This window comes from Marmota flaviventris, chromosome 1 (genome assembly GCF_047511675.1).
Source record: "Marmota flaviventris isolate mMarFla1 chromosome 1, mMarFla1.hap1, whole genome shotgun sequence".
NCBI lineage: Eukaryota > Metazoa > Chordata > Mammalia > Rodentia > Sciuridae > Marmota > Marmota flaviventris.
The window spans coordinates 41,683,883-41,705,683 of NC_092498.1; the positions used below are offsets into that span (position 1 = coordinate 41,683,883).

The 21,801-nt window shown below is 34.4% G+C and overlaps 1 protein-coding gene across 1 annotated transcript in view; it reads right to left on the minus strand.

Annotated features, from left to right (window-relative positions):
• Nucleotides 1-451: 451 nt before the first annotated feature.
• The window catches only part of Ppp1r3a (protein phosphatase 1 regulatory subunit 3A), a 35,581-nt gene continuing 14,231 nt past the window's right edge, over nucleotides 452-21,801 (minus strand). The window contains exons 2-4 of the mRNA XM_027926279.2: nucleotides 4,952-5,010; nucleotides 4,728-4,852; nucleotides 452-2,824 (exon numbers count right to left, since the gene is read on the minus strand). Coding sequence (XP_027782080.2) covers nucleotides 452-2,824; nucleotides 4,728-4,852; nucleotides 4,952-5,010 — 2,557 coding nt within the window. The remainder of the gene's footprint in view (nucleotides 2,825-4,727; nucleotides 4,853-4,951; nucleotides 5,011-21,801) is intronic.

Below are 21,801 nucleotides of genomic sequence, written 5' to 3' on the forward strand. Positions count from 1 at the left end.
AAAGGACCAAAAGAAAAAAAAATCTTCTTTCATTGTTCATGTTTTATCTATTTTTAAAAGCCATAGGGGGAAAAGTGCTCTCAGGGAAAAAAAAAAAAAATGAAGCTTTACTGCAAAAGAAATGAATGCAAGAAATAGCACTTTAAGTAGTGAAGAGACATGAAGCATTGCGACTTCATAGCCTGCTAAGGAGCAACAGCTGTACCTAATTTCAACTTGACGTGCTTCAGATCTCATATTCATATAGGTATTTAATGATCCAAACATAATGGTCCTATATAGAATAATTACTGATATGAAGGCGCAAACTTCATACGCATTCCTTTTTAAATGATCCTTCAAGAGAAAAACTGCACTGGCTCTTTGAACAATGAATAGTCTCTTTCACCAATCCAAATGTTTGGGGCTAAATAGCTTATCTTTTAAGAGAGAATAATAATAAGTGCCAAGGTTACTTCTTTTTGACAGACTCTTTTTGTCTCCCCTCTTCCCAGTACAGCCAGTACAATGATAAAAGGTAGAATGCCAAGCCTATCATTAAGTCATACTGATAGATGGTTACAAGAAATATCAGAAACAAAAGGAAATAAGATATTTTAGAGCTGGTGTATTTTGAGAGTAGAGACTCATTGCTTTGAGCTTGACTTTCCTGGACAGAGAGACTAGCAGAAGCAGAGCTATCAGATTCTTTGTTACTAGAAGAGCATCGCGACTGTCCAGAGTTTATTAATCCTTCATTTTCATGCCTTTCCTCTTCTGTGTTCTCCAGAGGCTCACTGATTAAAATCATTGGCCCCAGAGATTTTCCCATCCTGCATTCTCCTGGTTGAAAATTCTGGCCTATACATCTTTCTTTTCTACCATCTGATATCATTATTTCTGAACTTTTGGAAAATTCTTTGGGTTTAGACACAGTGTGATCCTGGGTTTCACTGGTTGGATTACAATTATATTCAGATTTGGTAGGAATAGAATGGGGAGTCATGGTCGCAGTTGTACTCTCTACAGCAATTGCCTGTTCACAAGATGGCACTGACACTTTAGTCTGGTGGCTAGAAACATTCTGAGAAGCTCTGCTAGTGTCTGAGTTAAAAGCAGAATAAACCAGAGCATCTAAATTTGTTTTCTTTGATAATCCTTGGACCTGTCCAAGATCTCTATTTTCTGGGATTTTTTTTTTGTCTGTTGACAACGTTCCGAACTGTAAATTCAGTTTTGACATTTCTTTTTGATTGCCTGTAATGGCCTGTGAAGATTCTTCAACCGATGTGTTATTTCCAGTGCCACATTTCTCCCTGTCGTGTGCCTCCCCGGGATTGTACATAGATGTGGTTTCCTCCTTCTCCATTTCATCTACATGTACGTTACAAATATCTAAACGTGACTCCTTTTCAAAGTCGTTGTCATCGATTACACCTGCTGTATCTCGTTGACAAAGGGTATAATGTGAATCATCATCTCTCCCTTCATGTGGATCAAACGCTGTTTCTTTTACCTCGATGGGCCTGTCACTTCGTGCTGTCTCTTGAGGTAGCTTAGCAATTATTGCTTTCTCTCTAGCAGACATGCTTTCTGGAGTACTTTCTGATGTTGTCTTAATTATATAAGCTGTTCCTGCTTCTGCTTTCTCAGTAATACCATGATCAGCTAGAGAAGACAGTTCGTAACGCTCTGTTTCTTGGCAGGTAAACAATTCTTCCCTAGGAGTAGCTTTCAAATTCCTAATGTTATCTCTTTTTCTGCACATGTCTTCACAATCTGCTTGTTCTTTGATCTGCTCAGCTATATTTGTCTCACTCTCTCTTGCTTTTTCCTGACTTTCCAGAACATTCCAATATTGTTTAGGCTGTTTATTCTTATTCTGATCTTCAGGATTAATCCAACCTGATTTTTCTTCTTCAATTTGGAAACGATAATCATCCCTTAAACCATTTCCATTTCTTGGTGAGCAAGCTTGACTGGCTATCCCTTCTAAAGGAGTGCCTTCATCTCTTTCTGGACTTGTGAATACAGCGTCTTCACAATTTGGATTTTTCCTTGGTGAGGGAAAAGTGTCTAATGTGATTGTCTGGGCCAGAACTGTAGTATCTTTGCCTAGCACAGGAACCAGGTCTCTGTTCCTAATTTCCAACCCTTCTACACTTATTTCAGGGTGGCCCATCTTTCCTTCTTGGTCATGTAAGATTGACTGAAATTTTTTGCTTTGTTTTTCATGAACACCTAAGTGTATTCTTTGTTTCTTCTCATCCATACTGTTGCTATAACCTTCTTTGGAAGTTACATTTTCTGTTGATTCTTCCATATATGTGGATGTATCTGAATGGAAATCTCTTCTTGAACATTCCCAATCTGTTATTTCAATTTTCTTAACTCCTCCTTCATGATTCTTATTAAGGTTTTCTGCCAATAGTCGATCTGAGGAGGGACAGAATATTTGTACTCTGCCACTCACATGGGCTGGATTGGCATTATCATCTAGAACTTCTTTGCTGCCAGTATGTAATTGCACTAATTCATCACTACTGGTTTCTCCCAGTGATGACTTGATTTTTCCCAAATCTGAAGCAATTTCCTCTGAAGCTGGATGACTATCCTCATTTCCAAAGGAATATTTTTTATTGTGGTAAAAATCTCCCTTTAAGGAACTTTCTGCTGATGAACTTGGAGACAAAGATCTTTTGAACAAGTCAGTGCATATTTCACCATGAATTTGCTTCTTCTCTAACCCCTCAGCTTTATTTGGGAAATCAACTGGATCTGTTGAAAATGTGTTCTTTTCGTCTCTTGAAGTGGCACTTCCAGTTCTTAGTAAGCGTTGATTTATCTTATGGGATAAAAACAACAAAAATAATGACCATCTGACTAAATATATTTTATTAATTTGGTTAGTAATTATCTGATAGATTTCCTTGATGCACCTCATTTGCAAAATTTATACCAACTCTGGAAGCCTGATGTTTTGGGGAGATCCTTGTAGGCTATGACTTGGGAATGAGATTAGTAAGAAAAGGGGACCAAATTAATCACTCTCCTTCCCAGCCTCCGAATATCACATTGTATTATTCACTATTCTTGCTTGTCATTGCATTTTCTCCTCACTTAGGATATACACATTGATAGCTCCATGCTAATCAATTAGAGAGCAGCTTCCTGGGTGCCCCTTGCTGCATTTACACTTGCTGTAGGTGCCCCCATTACAGTTTCTCTTATTAATATGTTTTCTGCAAAGCCTCTGCAAACTATTAATAGCAAAACGTCACTCAAAGAAAAGTGAGGGAGTTAATGTCTCTGCAAATTCTGTTTTAATGACCCTCTGCCAACTGGTACTCAAATGTATTTGAGCTCTTCAGTGATGCCAACTGTCAGGATTTAACAGTGAGATGCCTGTTTTTTTTTTTTTCCTCCTCATAACTGACATTTGCATGATCTCAATAATTATATGCAAATCTTACGTTTTCCCCTTCTTCTCACATAAGGCTCATGTTACTTGTCAACTGCACAGCTGTCTTGTAAGCCAATGCCTGTGGGTTCCACAGATTTGGTTGTATTTCCATCTATTATAGAGCTTCATTGTTTTATGCATTAACGTCAGCATGGAGCAAATTAGCATCTAAATTACTGCTCCCTGTTCATTTATTGGACGTACAATCTCAGTAACTTCTAAACAAACTTTTTTTTTTTATTTGAGTCGGCTCATTGTAATGAGGTGTATTGGTGAAGTATGTGATTTTTCAGGGTACTTTCATTATATTCTGTAGTTTGAAAAAAATGGTGATGTTAACTTTCAGCTGGTGAGAATTCTCAGAATGGGTGACAACTTTGTAGTTTCTTAAAGTTGGAGCAAAGTAAATTGCATACTTTAGTGATGCAGTTGCCATATCACTATAGAAAAGGTGGAATATGTGGGGGAAAAGATAAGCTCTATTTCTTTTCTGTTTCAGCACTGACACTCGAAGAGGCAAATGTCATTTTAATCTTAGATGATTATGAATCCATGTATCCCAATGATATGAGCTCCAACCAAATACAATAAGGGATAAATTGCATTATGTGACTCATTTACTTCTATTTCTTCCTTTATGATAAAAGTGCTATCTAAACCATCCCCCCAAAAAATCCCCAATAGATTGAATGCTCTCCAAGTGTGAAATTTATAACAAATTTAATACAAAATTGTACAGCACTGAATTTGTTTCCTGTTTAAAAATTATGGCACAGGCTATTTTCTTCTCCCTTGGTAATTTAATACTTTACAATGATATAGAACTTTGAGATTCTCACAAGGATGGAACTAAGTAAAATGTGAAATGAAATGCTGTTAAATGCAAGGATTATAGACTTGTAGAGTTGGACAGGACATTAACAATCATCTCGTCCAGCCTTCTCATTTTACAGACGAGTTTGTGCTAAGTGTACACGTGTCACAAAGATTAGAAATGCACATCAGGAGAGTGCTACCTCTCCTACAATTCCTGTAAACTATTACTCAGAGCCTCTGGTACAGAGATAAGAAATGAATGTCATTAATTTACCACTGCAGAGACCAGAAGCAACATACTGAAATCAAAGTGCCTTGTTGATCAAGCTAGAGATGCAAGGAAAGAATAGACAGTGCTTTCACATTTGCAAATTATATTAGTTGAAGCTATTGAAAAGCAGGCATTGCAGCATCTTTGAAGCATAAATGGATTCATCTTCTCTAATACCGTGGCAACCAGAACACTTACCATCAACTCTAATTCTTTTTCATTATGTTCATCATGTTCCCTGTTTACGTCTTTTACATTCTGATTACTGGTTTCCAAGTCTTCCTTGTCCTCATGAGAATAAACGATTCTTGGGATATAAGCATCTGTAAAGTTGATACAATGGCACCTTTATAAGGTTGTTTCAATTGTAGGCTTTCAAAAAAGAGAAAAATTCTGTTTAAAAAAATAAATAAGAATATTACCTGTAATCTTTGAATTATCAAAGTTATTCTCTTCTGATGTTACTGATGATTCTTCTTTACTGTTAAAATTAAAACACAATGTTATACATTTGCCCTGGGACTACATCTTCTAAATATTTTTATACAGGGTGAAATTCAATTCAAGAGCAAGCCAAATAAACATTATAAAACATGTTCACATTTTCTTTTATTACTTTGTATATTTTTAAATAAAATTGATCTTTTAGAATAATGCAATAGCAAATACTGACTTTGTAAAAATGTTTAATAATTCCAATAATGCCATATTTCCAATCAAGATTACATTGCTCACATTAAAATTTATATAACTATAGTGAAAATGCATATAAATGTAAATTATTTTATCATTCATGAATTTAATAAGCACAAGTGAGAACATTTCTCTCTTGGTTTAAATAATGAAGTCTTATGCACTGGTAGTCCAGCTATTGTCATGAAATTACTTTCTAAGATATCAACTATTGATTTTGTATTTTATATTATCTAATTTTTTTCAACTGAATTGATATAACATTTACTCTCACTCCAGAAAAGAAGGAAAAAATTTAAAAAGCTAACTAAAAACTGAAAGGCAGCTAAATTTATACTCCATTAAAAGTTTTCATATGTGTATTGCCACTGGCCATTTTATAACCAAGACTTGCAGATTGCTCAAATGCAAGCAGATATTTTCTTTCCTTAAAATGATTCAGGTTACATTCCCTTTTTCCACTATATTCTGTATACTGGTTCAACAGATTAGTACTTTTTTTAGATGTGCATTTGTTTATATTTGTGAGGTCATTAGGATTTGGTTTTTCTATAACATGCAGAAGAAAAAATATTGTTAGTGAAAATGCCCATTTGCACTGTGAAGTCCTAAGTCAATGTATCAGCACTATTTGGCCAAATGTCCATATTTTCTGGTATAGTCTTAGCTGAAATTTCTTCTAGTGACTTTTCCTAATGACTTTTCTGCAACAAAAGAAATCTGGAAAGTTAGTGATGGCTGATAAATTTGCCTAATAGAGTCTAGTCTTCATTGCATGGATAATTTTAATCCAAATCCCAGGACGGCTATTTTTTTTTCAACAAAAACATGAGAAAATTGCAAATTTTTCCATTCTATTATTAAGAAGGTAATTCAAATTTGTATATATTTATTTTTTAATTGATTTCATTTTTTAAATACATGACATCAGAATGCATTACAATTCTTACAACACATAGAGCACAATTTTTCATATCTCTGTATAAAAGTATGTTCACGCCAATCATGTCTTCATACATGTACTTTGGATAATGATGTCCATCATATTCTACCATCATTGCTAACTCCCTGCCCCCTCCCTTCCCCTCCCACCCCTCTGCCCTATCTAGAGTTCATCTATTCCTCCTATGTTCTCCCTCCAAACCCCACTATGAATCAGTTACCTTATATCAAAGAAAACATTCGGCGAGAGCAATAGTAATAAAAACAACGTGGTGTTGGCACCAAAACAGACTGGTAAACCAATGGTACAGAATAGAGGACACAGAGACTAACCCTCAAAATTACAATTATTTTATATTAGACAAAGGTGCAAAGAACATGCATCAGAGAAAAGACAGCCTCTTCAACAAATGATGCTGGGAAAACTGGAAATCCATATGCAACAAAATGAAATTAAACCCCTATCTCTCACCATGCACAAAACTCAAATCAAAGGACATAGGAATTAAACCAGAGACTCTGTGTCTAATAGAAAAAAAAAAGTAGGCCCTAATCTTCATCATGTGGGATTAGGTCTTATTAAGGAAGACTCCTATAGTGCAAGAATTACAACCAAGAATCAATAAATGGGATGGACTCAAACTAAAAAAGTTTCTTTTCAGCAAAAGAAACAATCTGTGAGGTAAATAGAGAGCCTACATCTTGGGAGGAAATTTTTATCCCTCACACATCAGATAGAGCACAAATCTTTAGGGTTTATAAAGAACTCAAAAACTAAGCCCCCCCAAAATAAATAAATAAATAACCCAATCAATAAATGGGCCAAGGACCTGAACAGACAATTCTCAGAAGAGGATATACAATCAATCAGCAAATATATGAACAAATGCTCATCATCTCTAGCAATTAGAGAAATGCAAAACAAAACTACTCTAAGATATCATCTAACTCCAGTCAGAATGGCAGCTATTATGAAGACAAACAACAATAAGTGTTGGTGAGGATGTGAGGAAAAAGGTATATTCATACTTTGCTGATGGGACTGCAAATTGGTGCAGCCAATATAGAAAGCAGTATGGAGATTCCTTTGAAAACTGGAAATGAAACCACCATTTGACCCAGCTGTCCCTCTCTTCGGCCTATACCCAAAGAACTTAAAAACAGCATACTATAGGGACACATCCACATCAATGTTTATATCAGCACAATTCACAATAGCTAAACTGTGGAACCTACCTAGATGCCCTTCAGTAGATGAATGGAATTTTAAAAATGCGGCATATATACACAATAGAATATTACTCAGCAATAAAGGGAATAAAATCATGGCATTTGCAGGTAAATGGATGGAGTTGGAGAAGATAATGCTAAGTGAAGTTAGCCAATCTCAAATTTGTATATATTTATAATGTTTTATTTTAGCTTTACTAAAAACATTTAATATCTTTTGTGGCAATGTAAATGAAAATGATGTTTATGTAAAAATAATTTCATAAGAAAATACAGTTTTCATAATTGATACTGAATTGAACTATAAATTTATATTGCTTAATGAAGCATATAACTATGAAATGATTTATTTTTATGGAATCCAACAACAAACTGACCTACCTTTCCTTCTCCAAGTACATAATGTATATGTGTTCAAAATATTTAGAGACCATATTTAGAGCATTTAATTGTTCCTGCTTCCTCTTTATTCCCATAACAATACAGAAAATCTCATTTGTAGAGGGAAAAATCATATCTAATGAATGATTTTGCTTTTATCTAGCCAAAATACTATCATTCATACACACACACACACACATATATATATTATATATATATATTATATATATATGTTCAATTGTTTTAATATTTTCTTTTTTTTAGTTGTTGATAGACCTTTGTTTTATTTATTTATATGTAGCACTGAGAATTGAATCCAGTGCCTCACATATGCCAGGCAAGTGCACTACCGCTGAGCCCCAACCCCAGCCCCCAGCCCCAGTCCCTAATTCATTCTTTAAAATAATTTTTTTTAAAGTAATAGAGTCAAAAGGAAAGGAGTCTGCCTTTTAAACCCATTTTAGGGACAAATGTTTAGGGATTCAACTGTACTTTATTTATGGTAGTGTCTTAGAAAAACATGCAAATACAGATATATAGGGAAAAGTTTGCATTCAGAGGTAAACACAAGGAAGAAAAGTAAAAACAAATGAAATTTATATATTATATGAAATACATGTAGGCAAAAAGTAATAGGAAGTGTACAAAATTCTTAAAGGGAAAAGAATAAAATTATATTAAGATATATTAAAGTAGATCTAGAAAAATTAAGTAATATACCATATTCATAGATAGGAAAGACATATTAGGAAGATATTAGTTCTCTCCCATATTGATCTAAGAATTCAATCCTAATCACAATTTAAAAACTTTATAGCATAATTTGGAAGTATGAGTCCAAAGGGAGAAAAAGGACTAATGATAGCTGGAATATTTCTGAAAGATAGAAAAATAGGAGGAGGAACTTCCCTTAGCTGATTTCAGAGTTCCTACGAAGATTTAGCTACTGAAACAGTAAGTACTGGTTAAGGGGAAGACAGACTGATCAACAAAACAGTACTTAGAGCTCAGTAACATAATAAGACATTATCTAAAACCTCGGTATATGGCAAATGTAGCATGTCAAACGATAGGGAAATAAAGGATTAGTCAGTTTAGGGAGACAGGGGAAATGACTTCCCTTATGGAAAAAGATGAAACTGGCACAATGCATCTTGAAAATTTAACTCCACATGGATTAAGACCATAAATGTCAAAAATCTTAAAATTCTTAGAAATATATGTGAATATCTTAGACCTCAGAGTAGGAAATATTTTCATACATAAGAAAAAAGAAAAAGTAGTCCACAAAAATCAGTTAGTGTAACTCTATGAAAATTTAAATATGGTGTCTTAAAAGACTTTATAAAAACACAAATTCCAAACTAGGAGAAGATGTTTATATTACACAAAGTCAACACAAATAAGAATTAAGAGTATACACAGAGAGAACTCCAAATCAATAAGAAAGCACAAACAATTCATTTGGAAGTGAGAGGGCAGACATTTCACAAAACAGAAAGGACATGATCAATCAACACAAAGAGATGATGGGCCCTGCTAGAGAACAGAGAAATGAAAATCAAGATAAAAAGGCGATAGCCTTTTATATGCATTTAATTGGCAAAAATTTAAAAGATACCAAAAGTGGAAGATGATTTGGAGACACAGGCTTCTTGCACACTGCTGGTGGTAGAATAAATAGTGAAATCTACTTTGGAAAACATTTTGACAGGTGCCTTTCTCTAAAATTTAATATTTATATAATCCATAACTACTGCATCTACTCCTAGGCAACATGTGAGTCAAAATATTTTTCAAACTGGCTTTCTAGACTAAATTAGATGATGCTTATAAATAAAATTCTACTCTGAAATTCAAAATGTCAGTCATATGATCTAGCATATCAGAGTTTAATTCAACACCTTAAGTAAATCTGATGAAGATGACAAACTTGATTATTGATGATAAAAGGGACCCAGAAATATATAAATATATATATATATATATATATATATATATATATATATATATATATATATATAATTGTGTTAAAAGTGAAATGCATTTTTTAATATTTCCCATCTCCCCTTTATATTCCCTGAGTCCTTTTTGAACAGGTGACTTCTTTACTTTTCTGTATTCTCAGTGGTTAACACAGTGCCTGGCACATAATAGTGGCACCATAAGTGCTATTGAATAAGTAAGCTATCCTTTCTATCCCTCCCTTTTTCTTTTTAGTTTTAATTGATTTTAAAAAATGACAGCAGAATGCATTATAATTCTTATTACACATATACAGCACAATTTTTCATATCTCTGGTTGTATATAAAGTATGTTGACACCCATCCATGTCTTCATACATGTACTTTGGATAATGATGCCCATGCCCATCATATTCCGCCATCATTGCTAATCCCCTGCGCCCTCACTCCCCCCCCCCCGAACCCCTCTGCCCCATCTAGTGTTCGTCTATTCCTTGCATGCTCCCTCTCCCTACTCCACTATGAATCAGCCTCCTTATATCAGAGAAAACATTCACCATTTGGTTTTTGGGGATTGGCTAACTTCACTTAGCATTATCTTCTCCAACACCACCCATTTACCAGCAAATGCCATGATTTTATTCTCTTTTATTGCTGAATAATATTCCCTTTTCCTTTTTACTTCTCACCAACATTATCATGATATTGGTCTTCTCTTCTCTCTCCATTAAAGTTGAATTTCAAAAAAGGATTTAGTATTTTAAAGCACATTTGTTTTTATATGTCTTCCAAATCTTAAAATATTACCCTTTCCAAAGTTCAGGATAATTATTTTAATTCTGGATTCAAATGATTGCCCACAATCTTTAAATTATTTATAAATTTAGAAATTAAAAATTATGAAAAGATATATTACTTTGTGAAGCAAAATATTTATGGTTTAGTGTACCATAAATCATGATACATATAGTTATATTATTTTATCATAAGAGGATCTTTCCATTTTCTAAAAGATATTTTGAATCCTGCTGTGCACCATGGATTGTAACAAGCCCTGGTAAATCAAAGATGAATACTCTATAGCCTGTTATCTCAGAGAATCTAAAATGCAATGACGGAAAGAGATCGATCAATAGACAATTATAATTACTGTAATAAGTGATATCTAGAATAACAAAAAAGAAGACAGGACAATGACTTTCTTAGAGCTAAGAGAGGCCAGAAATGAAGACACTGTCAGAACAATCAAGAAATTATTCACAAAGAAATAACATTCTGAGTTAGTTTTTAGGAATCAGTGAGAGGCTCCCAATTAGAGAAGAATGATAAGGTCATTTTAGGCAGAGGAAAGAACAAGTGGTTAAACATGAGAGTAAGAAAGCACAACAGTAAAAGCCACCCAGATGCAAGATGTTCAGAGGGTTTGAACTGTGGAGGAAGCATCCATGGGACTCCACTGGAGTTAGTTTGAGCCAGACAGTAAATGGTTTAACCAGACAGACAAAATGGGGCTGAATTATTTAGGTATTTTTTTAACCTATGGAGTGGAAGTAAAGAAGTTAAACTTAAGAGCTAGAGTAAGAGCAAGAGAGAGACAAAGAAGGAGGGAGGAAGAGATAGGTAAGGCACCTAACCCCAGAGATACTGTAAAGGAGAGCCATGTATGGGCCACAGTGAAGCAGGAAGACTGTCACCAGGTACCTGCAACAATTCAGGCAGGAATAATGAGAATTAAGAATGAGGGTAACGAGGAGGGAGGAGAAGAACCAAATTTGAGTTACAAATTTTAATGCGGCATTAATATGACTTGTTGATCAATTTCCTATGTATAATTTTTAAAAATTCCTCTCTGTGCCTAACCTTGGTTGCATTTATGAGAATTAGAAATCTGCAGTGTTGCTTCTGCCAAGACCTAAGACAGGGAAAGTTAAGTCTGGTGGTTAACTGAGAATTCCTGCATTACAAGTCAGCAACGTGTTGGGTTAGTCAGCAGGCTGCCTTCTGATGTCTTAGGGGGTTAGTGACCTACGCGTAGGCACAGATGTAGACACCACACTCAGGCTTGTCCCCTCATCTCTGGCTCACAGCCCTTACAGTGGATCAGCAACTTATGCCTAGGTTTTCAGTTTTATTCTAGTCCTTCACAGAGGGAAATAAAATGCTTCCCAATCCACAATTTGTTAACCCAAGTCCATTAAATTCTAAGTAGTCCTTGAAATTTTTGTTACTAGATTCGGGCATTCTACAGTAATGGGTTTCCAAGAAATGAAACCAAGATCACATAGGAACTTTAAGCCTCTCAATTGTTCAGGAGCCCTGCAACCTTCTCCCTACCTTCTCCCACAAATGCTATCACTCTCAAATGTTACAACAGCTCCCAGAATTGCTTTCAATCAGAACCCCTAACCCAATCTCTGTAACTTCTAAAATAATGTACCTGTTCACGAGATGAGGAGATGGAATATAGTATTATGATGTTGAAAATCTCCTAATATGATGAAGGCCAGATTTGCAACATAAGCAACAATGTAGCTCAGAGCACCAAGTCCATTGAATTTAGTGATGCCTACTTTCCCTCTCTAATGACTGGCATTTTGGAAATTATTTCCTTTATTTAGATGGAACTTCTAGCCCCAAACCCATCTCCCATACTTATTACTAATTTAATAACAAAGTGTGTCTGCAACATATTTGCCACTATTTAGGATGAATGAAAAGATGAACAGAGGTTTCTAGGTTGAGAATTTAAAAGGATGGAGCCACCATAACTTGAAATGGGGAGTTTAGGAAGACAAGCACAGGTAAAGGTAACAGGACAAGTATTATTGCAGAAAGTGTCTTTATCTTAAAAGGTATTTGAGCACATTAGAAATGGATACTAGTGCTTGTTGAAAGAACAATTCCCAATATTGTCTTTTTTCCTTTACAACTCACAATATCAGGTTTGTATCATCTTTACAATTGAAGGTGAATTTATTCCTATTTTTTTAAAGTGGGACATAATAATGAAATTTAATGTAATAATATGCAGTAAATATTAAATATGTGCTATTATAGGGAGAAGTGAACTATTTCCAGCCAATAGTTAGGCTTTTGAGGTATCACAGTAGTTTTAAATTCATAACAATCCATTTTTATTTGTCCACTCAATTATCATTAAACAAATATTATATTGAATACCTACAAATTCCCCAATGTTGCATAAGACCACAGTGAATAAGATGGAGTCCCTTCCCACAAGGGCTTACCCAATAGTGGGGAGAGTAAACAATTAAAGCAATAACACACAAGTATATAAGTATGTGCTCAGTGAATAGCAGAGTGGGGGTAAAAATAGTTTCCAGTAGTATTTGACCTCTAAGTTGAAACCTAAATAAGATGTAGCATTAGCAGCAATTTCACATTTAAGGCATCATATGCATATACCTTATCAGGAAAAAGAATTATTCCAACTACATCAATTCAAGCTACAGTGTAGAAAAAAAGTGAACCATGAAAAACCAGGGCATCAATTGGTAGTCATCTCACTTAAAAGGCATAAATTTAAATCCAAACATTGCCTCCAAAAATATGATTCATAGGCTTCCTACTTGAAAACGATATGGTCCTTGTTTCAAAGCTTCAGGAGTTTGAAACCAGATCTAATGAATTAGTGTCTTTGACATGAGAACCCGCATCTTCAACTGAATCACTAGATCTGGTGAGATGCACTCCTGTTTGGAAACATTGGTGCAAGAGCATGTGTAGAAAGGGTTGCAATCAGAACTTCTGAGACATCATGAAGGAGCTGCAGAAAGTGCCTCCCTATGCCTCAGGCTTCCAGTAAGACATACTCAATTATGATAAAGATAGACAATGAACTTAGTTCTATGAGTGAAAGAAATTAATTGTATACATAACTCACACATACCCAGAAAAGAGGCACACTGAAGAATAGGCCAATCTTAGGTACCGGCCCCCAGAATAAAATGACAAAACATTGACAGGGGAGGTTTTCAACCTACCTAACACAAGAATAAGCAAACAATAACTGTATTTCTCAGTCAGCTGTTAATTATTCAAAATGTATATCATAGATTCTTTATCTCTGAGTACCACGTTGTTTGTTTTTCAAAAAGGTTAGCCAAATTCTTCTAATTTACATAGGATCTCAGATTTGTAAAGGACCTCATACTTATATAGTCCTATCCCATCATTTTACAGAAAAAGAAGTTAAAGCCTGGTTAAACAATGTGGCAGAAGTTATACAAGTTATCTAGCCGGCAAAGCTATAAATGCAAGGGTCTTGGTCCGCAGGTCAGTTTTCTTTTCATAGAGGGTAAGAGACTTGAAAAAGAGCAGAAAAACTGGTGTGCAAATGTTTCTTTCCTAATAGTTAATACTTTCTAAATCAATTACTGACCATGTGATGTCGAACCACAGATTTCATCTGCTTATGCTTTATTTTTTTCCAAAATATTGCTTACTCTCTTACACAGAATAGTTACTAAGTATAGTTTTCAATATGTGGAAGTAATTAACGAGTTTACTATTATTATTACTTATTATTAGCCAACTATAGTAAATACCACACTTATCATCAGCTTTATATTAAAGTAGAAACCCATAATCATCCTTCCACTTTTTCTTTAAATTTTCTGTATTTTTAATTTTCATCATGTTTTCTCATATCTTTAATTCACAAGGTACTTTTAAGAGTAAAATGTATAGCCCATGATAGCATACTTGTTTAGACTTTTTAAATATATGCTTAGAATCAAAGTCTGCACTCTAAAAAGAAATGAGTAGATCTCCAGTAAAAATAACTTTTATTTAAAAGTATCCTCTCCAAATACAGTGAGCACTGGAATGCTAATTCACACCTCCTTTATAATTCAATTGATTTATTCAGTGTCAGGATTTGGGCACCATGTTAATATTACTGCAGTGTCTGGGTGTGTTGTATTTCTTCATTTGGAGTTATGGTTAATTTTAACACTGTCAAAATGTAGCAGTCTTTAGTATAATTAATATGTTTTTTCCTAAGGTTCTATAAACCATCATGCTAAAACCCCATATGTGTCTTAAAGTATGAGCGAAACCTCTTACAGACCTGTTCCATGAAATCTAAGTCTGATGTGATAGAATTACCCAACCAGTTAGAGCTAAGGGCAAGATTAGGTTGTGAGCAGCGAAATGTAATTCTGTTCCAAAGTGAATCAAAAAGCTGGCATAAATAGAGATCATTTCCCAAGTGAGAAATGTATGGTGCATTTGTGACTCCTTAACACTGCCTGAAAATGTTCAGAACTGTTTAAAGAGAACCAAACTTGGAATTATTGGGCATCACCTCTCACTCCATGATAAACAACTAGACAGTAAATGTTAAAATACTCATGAAATTCAGACCTGTGAGTTTTGTTCAAAGTTTAAGGTCTCATTTGATTTCCTTTGCCCTCTTCTCTCCCAAGAAAGAAAGGAAAATAAATGATCATTTAAGTCAGAAATTATGAACTCATTTAAGGTTTTTTTAATAGTCATTGAAGAACAGTATATAAGCATTTGGCCCTAACTGCATACATACAAATCTACACACTGAAAAGCTTTCCTAGGGTATAAGAATTGCTTATTGCTTACTGTTTCTTTTCATGCTTTTATGTTGATTTTTTCCTAAAAGCGGGTGTTTTAGCATTCTGACATTTCCTAACTGCTTATGTATTGGAGGAAGAAGGAAAGTGGAGACATAATTAACGAGAGGTAAAGTTCATAATATATTTGCCAGGTACTCCAGCTACCAAGGTTTTTCCTTTGGTGCCATAGTAGCAGTGTTCTCTTGATCAAGACTAAAACAGAACAGAAGAGAAATATCTGATCAAAAGAGAGATAATTGAGATAACTGTCTAATTGTGAACAGAAGTGTCTAAGGGAAAAACTTTAAAGGCATTATGCAGGAGGAATTTAGGATGAAAAGATGCATTAAGTTCAGTTCCTTGATGATAATGCCAGAAAGGAAAACAGAATGAATATAATTCTGCATTATTAACAGCCATTGAAAGAAGCAGGAAATAATCTCTAGGGGGAAACACCAGAATTTTTAATGGATTTATTATTCCCTTTATATGCTGATACTGTGGACTAATATCTGACATGGTAAGGGGCATTGGTTTTTGTGGGCTTCACATTCCTTATCTTTAAAGTGAAAGCTCGGGATTAGATTAGGGATCACAAATACAACTCTGCTCATGCTGACCTTCCTCTCCAGCACCCATGGCAGACACTGATAACAGATAAAGGGGCTTCCTTTGCTAAACCCAGATTGAACTCATGACTTTAACACAGCTAGGCAGCCACTACCCATCACCCTGTATTGTTCAAAATGGAATCAAATTTTCCTCTCAGTTTTAACATGAAATAGCACACTTTTCTGCTTGAGAGCTCGAATAGGAGTATAATTTAGAATATGTTAATTTAAAAATACCTTAATTTTAAGACACAATTGCTGGCAGAATCAATGGAAATAACTGCTAATTTAAAACTGCAATGTAGCCAAAGATAAATTCTCAATTAAATCCTAGTCATTGTTATCAATTCAAATTTAATTCCACAGAAATCTGACCTGTACAACTTGTGACGTAGTCTTATTATTTCTGCTGTGTGTTACAGAGATGTATTTCCATATCATTTTATTTATAGCCAAGTAAAACTTTTCAAATATTGGAGAATTATCAATCTCTGCAATTAATTAAATAAATAAAATGTATTGGATAAGATCTTTGAGTTAATTTATTACATTTAAAATGTAATCACAAACCATGAGAGACCACAAATTCTTTGTGGAGACCATACTGAACTGCTCAAGCACTCAAGTAGCTAAAAACATACTACTACCTCAGTGTCTATATGAGTCATCTGCCTATTTTGCATAATATTGAATTATTACATTTCTAAAACTCATTTCTTTCAATTTATAAATTAGAACACTATATTGCCTTGGTGCTTGCACTAGAAAATGATGGTACTTTGCTTTCTTGATGCAGGAAATTTCAATAGCAGAGAAAGAAATTGAAGGACATCATCTTGTTGGAAAAAAGTCTTTGGTAATTCTCCTTTCCAAAGTGTCTTCATTTTCTAACTTTTCATTTTCTACCAAGAATTACAGGGCTAAAGCCTCTACAACATAAGTGGAAGGTGCTATTTTTTGTAATGCACCCCAAAGAATCAGGGAGAAAGATACTTCTGGTACTTTATTCTGTCATTGAGTGGAGCACCATGTACAATTCTGGGAGATGCGTGCTTTCTAATGAGGCACTAGGTTGTGAAGAGCCAGTGCATGATTAAATGGAATCATGAAGGTAAAAGTGTGGATTCCCCACCAAAAAAATTGCAGGTTGCTTTGGACTGAGATGCAATTAAAAGCAGAATTCATGAATTTTAAGTGGAGAAAGACCTATAGAAAAATCTGGCATGAAGGACTCCTCAGCCACAACCTGCCAATACTATGGACAGAAACGTAAGTGTTTTTTAAGTGATGAATACTAGAAAACAACTCTTCAGTATTGCTTTTATGGTAGATCACAGATTTTGTGTTTGTATTAAAAAAATGCCATTTCTTCAATATAATGATTAGGAAATTTTTAACAAAAATTAAAATATAGCAAAGCAAGTTGGAAATGTTAAGATATTCAGTGCCTTGTGGTTATTTTGATTTAAACGTTAGGAAATCATTTCTTAGATCATGAGACAGTTCTGGGTTGCTATGCAATCAAATAAATGAATATATAGTATTTCCTGTAATACTTTTAATTTTTTATACAATTAGTTACTGCTTTTTAGTTTTAATAAGTGTTTAGTAGCCTCTATGATATGAAGTATGTTGGTATTCAATTCCATTTTCAATTAACTCCATTTCAAAAACAGGTTTTTAAACTAGCTCTACTTATGCTAATCATATTATAAATTAATACATCAAGGAAAACAGAAATAGGGTAAATTGGGCTAGATGGTTTGCATTAAGATCCAAATAAGAGACCCATTATCACACTAGATTTGTTTTTAACAGCATTTGAAAAGTTTTTTAGGCAGGCTCAGTAAGTCTTAAAGCATTATTTCTAAATTTAATGCTTTTGTGAACTTACGTCACAGTTAAAATTACCCTAATGCACCTTTTTGTCAATTCTTCACAATAGTATTACAAAAGGAAGGGAGAAGAGGACACATTTAAAAAGCAAATGAAAAAGAGCTCAATGGAAGTCTATTAGGCTACCTGTTGATGAGCATATAAGAGAGTCATTAATATGCGGATCATTGACATGATAGGCCATAATGACTCCTCCAGGGACATATCAGTCTATTGTGTCAGAGACTAGTTAGAGATTCATTAATGTGAAGACTTGTGACTTCTTAATATACAAATTATTAATGCAAAGCACTGAGGCATACCTCTCAAATGTCCACATTTTGTGTTGCACATTTTCTTTGCCAACCCCTCACCCTCACCTTTTGTGAACTATTGTCTTTCTTCCATCTTCTGTCACAGACACTTCACAAAGGATTCTACAACTCGTGTGTAGAATCCTACCACTGCACCTTCAAAAACCTCCTCCCCTTCAGCCCGTTTCTTTGATTTAAGGCAGATTTGTACACATGAACCATTGGAAGCATTTTGACTAAATCAGTCAAAATTTAGGATAAAATATGATTTTACATATTTATTCAGTGTCAAATTGACTTTTGGCTTATGACAGAACAAAATGAAGAAAGCACTGTTTTTTAAAAAATGGAATTCTGAAACATGAGTAATACAACCAGCAGCTGAATAACTTGGGCTGAAGTAGGAGAGGAAAGGGCAATGGAATAGGAAAAAGAATGAAGAAAACAGAGAGAAGCTTAAGAGAGAATATAAGAAAAAAAAAAAAAAGAGCAATTAAGCCAGGGAAAAGTAAATATTTATACCCATGTCACACATTAAATGAGAAAATGGACTTAAATCACTTTGTGCCCAGAACACAGCAGTGTCTATAAGTATCAGCTCTTATTATTGTGATGAGATTTTGCATTTATGCAAAAATAATGAAATTAATGTTCACAGTTGCTATTCAAACTATATGAAAAATAATATCACTGAAGATGTTCAGTCTTAGAAAAAATACTCTATAAAAAAGGGGATCAAACTTTTATTCCTGCAAAAATAACCTACAGAATCTATGGAAAGGTATTAAAGTGTCTTTTGAAGCTTATCCACATACCATATTATGAAAAATATGTTACAGCATAACTTTCCATCTGAGACTTTATGTACTGCCTGTATTCACTTTCTTTCCACTTTATTATTTGAATCTAATCTAAAATACAATAATTTTTATTGCTATTTCTCTACTAAATTTCAGAAGAAACAGTTCCTTGTAAACTCCATATGGCCTAAACTCTTGCAATTTGTTTACAGAAGTTCATATTTATTTAATATCCTTTCCCCATAAAAATCATTAATATAACTTTTAAATTAACTTCACTGCCTTGAAGAGATACTACCTAGTTTTTATTTAACATTCTTTAAATAGGAGGCAATATTATTTTTAACATAAATAACATTTGATATACTTGTCACAAGCAACTAATTATAGTTTGTATTCTGGCTAATGTTAATTTCATAACTAAAGGCCAGAAAACACCCAACAGTTATTGGTCCTACCCAGGTTCAGAGATGATGAATGAATATGTAAACTGAAAGAAAGAAGCCCAACTGATTTAGAAAGGTCACAGTACCATCTCGTTTTCTTTAGATCCTACCACTGGATATGATAGAGGAAGTAAGAAGGAGTTCAAAAATGCAAGATGGCTCACCAAGACTGCATTTTGGGTCCCTGATAAAACAGAGCAAAGTTCATACCAAAAAAAAAAAAAAAAAAATCCTAAGACAATGAAGTGGGGAAGGCTAAAAGGGACTGTGGTTGGAAATTAGCACCAAAAAAATATGCTGTTTAAGGAAAGATAAGCTAGAAACCACATACAAATGGGAAGAATAAGGATCAGGTTACTGAGGAAGTTGAGCCACATACTGAAACTGCTAAAAGTGTTGGGTACAGGAGCCAAGTTCTGCTGAGATGCAGTTATGTTAACAAAATGAACATCTTGGCCACACTTTGAGCAAGACAGCAGGACTTTATAATCAACACTGTGCAGAACACTGCTCTCAAATGCATTTAAAAGACTCAGTACACCAATTGAACACCATGCTAAATCCGAATAATGTTGGAACCAACTCAACACGAATTCACTCAACAAATATTTAAAATGTGTTAGATATTAGGCTAGAAGTTAAACACCACTAGCTCAGGTTAAAGTTGAAAGAATTGTGCCTTAATGAAGTTTATAATTTAATAAAAGATAAAAACAAACCAGTATTTGAAAACCACGACTGCATATCTCATAACTGGTATGTTTCCTTCTAGAGGAAAATAATAAGAGCACTAACCCAAATTTAGGGAAGGGAGGTGATCATGGAATGTTTCCAGGAGGAGAAAATATTTCATCTGAGACATGAAACTTCAATGATTACTCAGAAGAAGATGCAGGAGCAGGAGAATATTCCAGGCAGACGGAGTACCATTAGGCATTTGATGAGAGAGATTCTGTCTACCTGCTTCTCCACAGATTTAAAACTTAAGCAAATACTAATATAGTTTCTATCAGCTCAAGGGCACATCCCTAGGATAAACGTAGTTTGCCTGAGAAAGATCAAGACTGCCAAAAGAATTTACTCTTTGTTCTAGCCAAAAGTCTGAAGATGAGCCTCTGTTCACAATTTATTAGAGCATTTACTACAAAGGATTCACAAATTTGAATCCTTCCTTCTCCCTTTTGAAATGTGTGTGCATCCCCTCTGATTGAAGAGTGCATTTGCTCCAGGACCCGAATTCCTTTACAATGTAATCATCCAGAAGGATAGGGCCTCTCCCAGTCTCTGTGGAAGGTCAGAATCCTAACAATTGCCAACAAACAGACACAGCTAACCTAATCGGCATTTATATAGACCAACTCTTCCAAGCTCCTGTTTGCCTCCCTCTCTGCTCATTCATTTTCTGTTAAAAATGTCCAGTCTACTCTGCACAAATTTGAGTTCAGTTCAGTTCACACTTTCTTCTCTATTGCAATAGTCTATTAGTGATTAAAAGCTGTCCTTACCATTTTATGTCTCCAAACAGAAAAAATAAATACTGATGTTTGCTTCATTTAAATGGATGCTTCCTTTTTAAATGGAAATTAACCCTACCATGCTGAATAGTGTTGTTTACCTCAAAGAAATGTGTTCTTTTCTCCAATTCACCACAGAGGTGAACTTTAATAAATATTTTATTAAGCGTATCTATGGTATCTCAACATCTCACTGTTCTTAATGTTGCTATTCATGTCTATGATGTTTCTTGCCACATTATCAAATGTATGATTTCATTCAGATTTACTAAATTCCCTTGACATAAACAGCATTATTCTTTTGGTGGATATTGCAACTAATTAACAGATTATCAGTATTTTAAAATTATACCTCAGAACACCATTTATGTTGTTTACTCCATCCATTCCTAGCCTGGCGCTCCTCAGAAACATGCAGAGAGACTTTAAAACATACCTGTGCCAGGGATTTGCCCCAGACCAAGTAAATTAAAGTCTTTGTGGTCGGGCCTGAGGATGGGTGGTTTATTTTTCCCTTTTCTCTACACAGCTGAGTTTGAAAAGCACTGGTTTATACTACTATGCCACAACTGATTTTCAGTACATGAAGGTATGGTTATGATGAAATTAAGTTCCTTGCTAAAAATATCCTGGGATAGAGTTAGGGAGGAGACGGGTATACATAATCAAAAGCACAGGCTTTCATGTCAATTGTACACCAATTGTATTTCTGCTACTGTTGGAGCTGTAAAACAATTTTCATTCATTGTGTGACTTACATATTCACAGTGAATTTAAACTTGCTTAAAAAAACTATAAAGAAACCTAGACATTCTGGGGGGAGAGGATAAAAGATATTCATCATTTCTATGTTAACAATTATTACTTATTATAAAATCGGCTAAGTTTATGA